At 35.2% G+C, this 9,483-nt stretch overlaps 1 protein-coding gene across 3 annotated transcripts; it reads left to right on the plus strand.

The window, feature by feature from the left end:
• Window positions 1–1,596: 1,596 nt before the first annotated feature.
• LOC126871172 (elongation of very long chain fatty acids protein-like) lies at window positions 1,597–8,216 on the plus strand. 3 transcript variants are annotated; one of them, XM_050629659.1, is made up of 5 exons: window positions 1,597–2,150; window positions 5,880–5,973; window positions 7,184–7,265; window positions 7,348–7,619; window positions 7,705–8,216. In XM_050629659.1, exons 2-5 carry the CDS (start codon window positions 5,935–5,937, stop codon window positions 8,209–8,211), a joined length of 900 nt encoding a protein of 299 aa, XP_050485616.1. In that variant the 5' UTR covers window positions 1,597–2,150; window positions 5,880–5,934; the 3' UTR covers window positions 8,212–8,216. The 3 variants fall into 3 exon arrangements, with proteins under 3 accessions (XP_050485616.1, XP_050485617.1, XP_050485619.1); XM_050629660.1 differs by lacking the exon at window positions 5,880–5,973 and having other exon boundaries at window positions 1,601–2,150; XM_050629662.1 differs by lacking the exons at window positions 1,597–2,150; window positions 5,880–5,973 and adding an exon at window positions 5,995–7,076.
• Window positions 8,217–9,483: the final 1,267 nt, after the last annotated feature.

Consider the following 9,483-nt stretch of genomic DNA (forward strand, 5'->3'; position numbering starts at 1 on the left):
CAATTGTGGTTTAGAATTTATAAATTTTCACAAGTTGAATTGCGTTCTATACCGCAAACCAGTTACAATTATAGGATTATAGAATTATCGAATTATATAGATAATTAGGAAATTAAACGATGTTCATCTGCATATATGCATATCTTCATATATAAAACGGGGTGATTGCGCAATAAACTGTCCTTCGATCGTTTACTGATCGGTATTCACGCAGCTACATCTCGTTATATTGCCGCGTAATTTTATCTTTTTTTAAACCGTAATCAACGTTAATAATGCAGAGATAAAAGTTAAGATATCTTTTAATTTTATATTGTGATTTATGTAGAGTATACATATTTTGCTGTGAATGCGTTTTTCATACAAGCTTATGCTACAATTATGTAAATTACACATAATTGATCGAAATTGAAGTTCCAGATATTAAAATATTCTGTATAATTATCAACGATCTCATAACTAGTCAAAACGTAACTATTTGACCTAGACCCATGTCATCCGGTGCATCTAGGTTTTGCGCAGACGGTTCTACGGAAAATGTTCCATTTTTGGTTTAGATGACTTTCTCAGTTGGCCATTGTTGGATTATCATTGATCGTTCGTCGGATTTGCAATGCTCATCAGTTCATTCATGTCAATTCAACTCGAAATTGCCGAAATTCGTAAATGCGGTTGACTTTAAGATACAAGGAAATTAATATACTAAATAGCTGAAAAGAGTTTAAATAAATGATATCTATATGAAACAATGCAGATGCCATCAAGCACACGTCGATTATTCGTATTAAGGTATTTCACAAGGTATATTTTTCACAAGGTAAGGTATTTTATAAAATGGTTAAAAATCTTAGTTCTACTTACTTTCTTTGAACTTACTTTTTGTAAACAAGAATTTAACCTCCGTTTCACCATTTTCCAATAATGATAATGAGAAATACTTAATATCGGTAATTTCGGCGTTCAAAATGCCATATATTATAATGCGAAGTTGTCGTTTTGTTCATTTCCCAATTGTTTGTTGATGTGCAGTGTGAAAGTACAGACAGCCAAGAAATTTCTTCCTAGGGGAAGAATCTTAGACATGCGTAAAGAACTATGACTTTCGAGTCTCAGCGTATTTTACTTTTGAAGAATACCGTCGCGATGTAAATACCATAAGCAAGAGCTCCTCCATTTTGTTTTCCACTGTCCAATTATATTATACTCGAGTAACGAAGCATTTCTTTATTACACGAGACATCGGACTCAGAAGTTGATCGCACCGCGATTTAAATTTTGCTGAAACTGCATTCACACCACGACTACGATTAATGAAATGTTATTGACACACATCGAGCGACACGTGAAATGTCGAAACTTTCAAGAATTTTCAGTGGATAAATATGGTATAAAAGGGAGAGCGTAGGTAGTGTCATTTAATCAAATGAATTCGCATTTGAATTTAGTGCGTTCGTGTGTTCTATTGGTGGGAAACGAAAAGGTGGAGAAAAATTGGAGAAGACGTCTGTAAACATGCGGGAATAGGAAATGCTAGTTACGTCGAAAAGAGTGACGTATGGAATGGCAAGATGCGGTGTGAAGCGGTGTAGCGGAGGAACATTTGTTCGGGAATCGGCTACATCGACTCCATTGCTAAGCGTAATCACGAACCAGTCTGGCTGAAAGGGATATAAGACTACGACTGCACAGCTTTGCGTTGTCAGACTGTAGAGGATATCGTTCGTGGTCAAACTAGAGGGAAAGAGAACCTTGGCATCGGTGTTCCTCAGTGGTGCGTGCTGAAAGACCGAAAATTGCCACTTCGATAACAGTTACCTCGGATACATCGCGTTTACAGTGTCCTAGTACGACTCCTTTTGCACACCCTACAGCCAACGACATCCAACTGTTGCTTTTGGTTTTTTCGACGTACTTTTCTCGAACAACGGCCGTTTCGTGACTTCTTCATTGTTTTGAACTGACTATTGGTAACGGGTCTTGCGTACAGGACACTCTTCAGCTATTAAGACGACACGAAGAAAAGCTAGTCACAGGTAGCTACATCGTGGTTCGTCCATCGGCAAGGTTCTCTCTTCTTCCGATACTTTGATAACCTCGCATCACGACACCAAGCATCTTCATCGTCATTCGACCGTACCTTTCCGCAACAGGTGAGAGTAATGTCTCTTTTTTATCCATCATTTCACTTTCGTTCTCTGCTTGCTGTCGCTTATTCGAGTAAACGCACTTTGACGCTCTGTTATTCCACAAGAATTCCGATAGACGGGCGTGTATAAACGTAATTATGGAAAATAGTGATGCGTTTTGATTGTTTAAACATTTTTTTCGAAAGATTTATCGAGATTCGGTTTGTTCCTAGAGATTATACTTATGCAAAACGTGCTACATACATCGGATATCGCTCGTTTAAATATATCACATAAATTATATCAGTGCGCATTTGCGGTATGCTATGCGATAGCAGATTAGCGTAAAACAATAGTATTTAGATTTACAATTAATGACATGATCTGCAGATAGTCCGTGGAAAATCGACAAAACTTTCTAAGATGTGGTCACACGAACCATGATAGGCGAGACAGTTTCTGCAGAATAACAGTTTCTAGAGTATAGTAGAATAATACATATGCGTATCTTCTCTTACCTTACAAAATTCCTGTTCTGCGAACTGCCTACAGATATGTTGAAATCTATGCAAACACGCCTTGAGAAGTGATTACATGCTTAAATGCTGTGCTCAATGCTCTTTTTCAATCGTGAATAATGAATTTTGCAATGACACAAACGTTCGTGCTAATGAACTAGAATCATCGAAGGATTGTTTTGAAATTATATTACAGATTGGGAAATACATCCAATTTTTAAATCGGATACTTTAAACAGTAGGGAAAACGAGAGCAATTTCATTTAAATTCCTGCACGTCTGATCGTTAAATGTTGGTTCCCTTTCTAAAAAAGAAAAAAAGAGCCAAGAACGATAAATGACAAAGAAATTATTGATAAAAATAACTATTCCTGTGTCGCTACAAGAATGGTCACGTCACTTAATCGAAAAATTATTCTGGACGCGTATCAACGTATGTTAACACAGATTGAGAATTGCGACTGTCAGCCCGTATATTTATCAATCGAACGTACATTTCGCAAACGTAAATTTGTCAAGTTATTTATAAACGTTAAAGAATGTACTAATAGTCAATTGATATCGTATTGCAACATTTATAAAACACATTGTTGATTGTATATTCACGTATTGTTTATCAGTTTCTCATTGTTCTTAATTTTTTAATTAAGATTTTTAATTAAGATCAATTATGACGAGGAGACAGACCATGAATTGAAAGACATATTCTTTGATATTACAAGATATAAGAAGAGGCTATGATTAAAATGTGTAAAAATATACGAAGTAAGAGCCCCACTTGCAACAAAGATTTCTACAATTTTCTTTCCAAAGATGTGTATCTGATAATTATTGATTCGATAGGAAACGAGTGGACAGTATTTATTCGCATCGTTACATCGTCATAAATTATCACTGCAAATATTATCACTGCAAAAAATATCAATTGCAAACAGAGATCGTGCAAATAGAGCGACATGTCGGAAATTCGAATTGAAAATGTTTGTTTCCTGCAAACAAACGTAGATATTTGATTATCTTTTAATCTTATTGTGAGGATATCTACCTTCTGACTTCATGCACGACGGCAAGAACCCATGTTTTGTCTAAATTAAATTAAACCAGTTGCACAAAGGAAAAAATCATTATGATTAAATCTTCTTAAAATAGTTTATCAAAGTTGTCTTAGGTTCCAGCAAAGTGCTGTCTCGATTGAGTTAGAGTGGCTACAAAATTTTTTGCACGTTATTGTATTTGTTATTACAACATCTACACATTAATTAATTACATTTAAATATATTAAATTTCGTATCATTTAGTAGAACGTTCATATGACTATAAAAATTTGCTACTATGTAAATGCAATATATAACCTGATAAGTATATAACTCTTCAGTTCACACTTGATCGAATTGATCAAGACTTACATCATTTGGTCATTTAGTCGCCACAATTTCAAATATAAACAGCGGTTTAATGACATCCAACATCGTTTCATATGTCAATAACGAAGAAAACTATTGAAAAAATAGTCGAAGAAGAATTTCCTTCCGTGGATGAATCCTGTTTTATTATTATTTTTTCTTCTGAATCGAGTGCATTAATTTTCGAACGCACTGAGAACTGTATTTTGCGAATCGACAATATTGGTTGTTAAGGTCCTATTTGTATTTCCATATAAAGAGAGATACCGAGATGACGAGGGCATAACGTCATCAAACTCTATTTGTAATCGATTTTCAAACTAAAAAATGATAAAAAAAATGTTATATATGATAAAAGAAATCTCAGTTAAAATAACTAGCGAATATTCAAACAGAATGTGCGTTAAATGTGCGTCTTTCTTGACGAATGAAATAGTCTTGATAAGACGACGACAGTATTATGCGTAAAAAGCTGTTCTGCTATAAGCTGTATGATATTTCGAGAGGTTAACAAGATGCATGTAGGTTGTATCGGGAACTATTTTAAAATGTCAATGACTGCGTTATCGAAACAGAAAACTGTGAAAACGCAAAGGGCAAGGTAATTAGGTACTTATAACTAGGTAGATAGGTAAATAAGTAGATACCTACTAAGTGTGGATACATTTCGCCGCTTTCCATTGATATCAGATATGTAACATAACAAATTATATATACGATGCAACAACGTAGCAAAGCCGTAAAAAACTGTTTCCTGTTTTTGTCCATACTACATTTCTACAATAATCTACATATACATTGTTGGTAAAACTTGTTAATGGAGGAAAGGAATATTCATTTTTTCATTCAGACATATTACCTCGCGCAGCGCTTAAAGACTAATTAAGCCAACGACATCAGTCGTTTTTTCCCAACTAGACTATCAAATCGTTGAAATAACAACAAGCGTCAAAAGCCACTTAATTCATAATAATGATTAAATGTTGGTAAGTTTTGTGTTGGACTCCTTGATTACATAGGCAATATTGTAATTATATTTTTGTACTGTATTGCGTTGCACGCGTTCATTCGTGATGAACTCGGTCGTCCAACCGGTTTAATACGATTTTCCTCCTACGTCGTTGGCGCAAGGAACAACATAGGTTCTACACTTGCACTCGGAGGAACAATTTTATAGAATTCACTTGCCTTGAACGCTGACGCATGACTAGTTCTTTCTCCCACTATATAATTTTTGATCTATTTCTCATTTAATTAACGTCAAGCCTTGCAAAGATTTATGTCAATCGTCCGCGAGATTCTCAACTTACTGAATAACGTTCCAATCACGATCGTTTCATCATAACGCATCTCTAATGAAAACGTACAATTTTTTGCCGTTTTCCTAACAAAGAATAGTAAAATGACTGAATAATAATGAATGAATAATTTAAAGAGACATATTTACCATATTTCATCTAATGACAAGTGGTGCGATTGCAAAACAATCATTTTTCTCGGGGTTATGACATCATTGCATTCATTCATCTTTTAATCTTTCTAAAATATATCATGTATGCATATATCATGCTTGCATATTTTGATGAAAAACAGGCAGATCGAAAACAAAAAATTAAGTTCCCAGCTATCACGAATGCAGAGTCATCGGCAGAAGTTCTGCTAAAAGAAAGGTTTAAAAAAGGAAATAAAAAAATTTGTGAAAAAGTACTTGAAGCAGGAAAGTCCCAACACGTATATCTGAATTCAAGGGCATTGTGTTCCCCAATCCCCGAATCGGGGATTACTGAATCCATAGTTACTGATATGAAAAGATAACGAATGTGAACAAACAGGTTTTTGATGCTCCGTTGGTTGAAGTTGGGCAAAAGGGACACGAGATAAACAGCAATGCCCGTTGAAGATCCCGTTCACCTTGGTTCGCGACTAGTAAGTATTCACCAGCAAGGTTCCTGTCCCCTTCCAGCCTGCAGGTTGCAAGCTACATCTCACTTCTTTATTCTCAGAATATCTTCTATTCTTTCTTCTGTAATCACGGCCTAGAGCAATTTCTGTATCTCTCGCTATGACAAGACACTTTTCAACCGCATTCAATTACGAATCTCGATCTTTCTTATACTTTCGATATTCTTATGTCGTTATTCCATAAATTTTAATTATTTTCAGAGAAGCGGCTTTCTTTATTTCTAATTCGATCGAGATATATTAACAAGGTTAATCATGTGCTACCTTTTATCTCATTCATCGATTTAAGATCAAAGGCCAAAGATCACAGCGTAAACCTTTTATAAATGCACTAGTATGTAGCATTAAGGAAACACTGGAATTCAACTGGGTTTCGGAACTCAAAATGAAATGTCACGACCCTAAGTTACACTCAACGTAACAAAGTACGATACACCGCGATGCCTGATTAATGTTTAATGTAGACAAGGGCGCACATTTCTCCTCAGATCCAACGTTTTTCAAATTCCAACGTTGACCAAATTTGCTTGGTCATATTCATCGACGAAAAAATATCAGCGCGACGTTGTACTTTGGTTGATTGCATTCCACTGATAGCAGTTCGGCACAAAGATTAGAACGAGATCATCCGATTCAATAGCACGCACGTCTTAGTCGTAGGCCCAGAGACGTGCTTCCTTCCATTATCTTTTCACTGTTTGATGCGAGTAAACGCAAGACGTTGCTCATTTACACATCTCCTTTGCTTAATATCCTCTTCATCTACTCAATCGCATCTACGTCTCGATACTCGAGCTGTGAGAAGTTCGAGAATCTACACGCGCAAGCAAACTATATGGCCAAATGTTGCGTCATCTATGATTATTCTTATTATTATTAGCTTCCAACGAAGCTAAGAAGTATTCACTAGTAATTACTAGTATTTACTAAACATTCGTTGAAGAAAGACGCGTTTAACGATCGCGTTGCAATGGACGCCATGGACGACTAGACTTTGATTGCCAGACAGCGATATCGTTAAGCCAATTATGCACTAACAATACAAAATTCTCATAAATCACTTTCAGGTTTAGTATAAGCTACTTAAACTCTTCACAGTAATCCGCGTGATTTATCGTTTATTTTTCAACGCAAGGATAACCGGATAAATTGAAGGTATGTCGTTTTCTTTCAGATTTGTCCATTTACTAGCAATCAACAAAAAACAATGTCGACCATCGTAGATTGGTACAAAGACGTTATAAACAATAAATGTCGTAAGAAACATTTTTATAAGTAATACGTGAATACCTTTATAAGCGATTTGTGATTTATAATACGCCCCTTTAACAATTCCAGATCCATACACGCAGGATTGGTTTCTCGTGTCAGGACCAGGTCCTCTGGCGGTAATTCTCGTTACCTATGTGTATTTTTGCCTATCCGCTGGACCAAGGTACATGAAGGACAAGAAGCCGTACGAATTGAGGAAAACCATGATCGTGTACAACTTCGTTCAAGTGCTATTTAGTATATATCTCTTTTATGAAGGATTGATGGCTGGGTGGCTGCATGACTACAATTACTCTTGTCAGCCTGTTGACTATTCGGACAATCCAAAATCTATCAGGGTATTTTTCGTCATAATTCGCCAAACAAATGTCGAATAAACGGCGGAATGTTGTATGTTAACGCTTGTGAAACTGTGACTTACAGATGGCTAAGATTGTGCACTTTTATTTCATGTGCAAGTTGACAGAGCTTTTGGACACAGTATTCTTTGTTCTTCGGAAGAAGAGTCGTCAGATCTCAACCCTTCACGTGTATCATCACACGCTAATGCCGGTTTGCGCTTGGATCGGAGTCAAGTTCCTGCCGAATGGCCATGGAACGTTCTTGGGCCTCGTCAACGCTTTCATTCACATAATCATGTACATGTACTACATGCTGTCTTCGATAGGGTCACACATGAACAAATATCTCTGGTGGAAAAAGTATATAACGATGCTCCAGTTGATTCAATTTGGCATGATTTTTATCCATACCATTCAACTATTTTTCAACGGATGCAATTATCCGAGGCCTATTGCGTTCCTGCTCTTGCTGAACGCGACGATCTTCATCTATATGTTCGGGTCGTTCTATGTCAAAAATTACCGTAAAAGACAACGAACACAGATAAAAGATGAGCAAATAAATATGGCGGCGAAGAAAGTGGAGTGAATTAATATCGTTAACGCGGTTTTCTTTTCGCTTGTTGTACTCCTTTTCGTTACAAAGAAACATTTCACCTTCGTTAGGTACATAGAAGCGTACTAGTATAGAATGGTAAATTAAGTCGGTTTCAAATATTTACTGCTGATCGATTGATTTCGTATATTCGAAAACTAGAGACGATCTTCATCTCATCGATGACGATCTCATTTCTTTCCGTTACATTTTTTTGTTCAAAAATTTATTTTATGATCGAACATTGACCACGCGTAATATATATTTGTGTATGAAATATATATATATATATATATATATATATATATATATATGTATATATTATATGTATATATATATATATTAGCCGCAAATGTAATTCGAGTTGTCATACCTTTAGGTTGTTGCATCTTAAATTATCAATTATTTTTAAAATCCTTCTATTTAATTATAGTAGAGTTTGTAAGAAATATGTAAGAGTTCCTTTCTTTTCTTCTTCTTATTGAATTCGATATATTGTTTCTTGCCTAAAAGTGGAGTATTCTAGGTATGAAGAGAACATATGTAGTCATACCAAAGATAGATAAATCTCGCTCCAGCCGGAGAAGTAAGTAGATTGTGATTCAAAACACCAGACATCACGATTTTAAAAATCAAGTATCTCCAGCTTGTGCCTTATCATGAAAGGAATGTACTGCATTGGAAAAATACGAAATCAGTTTCATATCGTAACGTTCGGTCGATAACGTTGATAATGAAGGAAACATGATCAAAGGGTTTATCAATCAATTCGGCTCTTTGATGAGCTCATCCAATTACACTGTTCGTCGATAAAATAGACCAATAATGTGCCTTTATCGAATCTTCCTTCGAATGGAAGTATTAATGTACTTTATTGTATTGAAAATTTATTGTATGGGAAATAATTGATACTTTTTCTAATCACTGTTTCCATAACAATTTGGTAACTATTTGGCACAACAACTTTTTATACGAATGTACATACCTACTTATAAGTGAAAATAGAATTTAGAACAGAAGCAAAGGTCAATTTATTTTGTTTATACCAGTGCAAATAAGTTATAAAAACGTCCAGCGTTAGAAATAAAGTGAATTATCTTAAATTACGTATAACGTTGTACATCTTTTCAACGTTTAAAAATTTTCTATTTAATATGAAAGTACATGTGCAATAAAGTAATTACATTTTTAGATATATCCTCGAATATTTCTTTCCTTACGATTGAATTTCCTCGATTTCTTTTCTTCAATGATTTTGATATCCGT

The sequence above is a fragment of the Bombus huntii genome, chromosome 11 (genome assembly GCF_024542735.1).
Source record: "Bombus huntii isolate Logan2020A chromosome 11, iyBomHunt1.1, whole genome shotgun sequence".
Taxonomy (NCBI): domain Eukaryota; kingdom Metazoa; phylum Arthropoda; class Insecta; order Hymenoptera; family Apidae; genus Bombus; species Bombus huntii.

What these genes read in the sequence shown, in the direction of transcription:
- LOC126871172 (XM_050629659.1), top strand. Translation starts at nt 5,935, where the DNA reads ATGCCCGTTGAAGATCCCGTTCACCTTGGTTCGCGACTA. An exon ending in TTCACCTTGGTTCGCGACTA is followed by an intron (nt 5,974 to 7,183) that starts GTAAGTATTCAC and finishes GTTTTCTTTCAG; the next exon opens with ATTTGTCCATTTACTAGCAA. An exon ending in CGTTATAAACAATAAATGTC is followed by an intron (nt 7,266 to 7,347) that starts GTAAGAAACATT and finishes TAACAATTCCAG; the next exon opens with ATCCATACACGCAGGATTGG.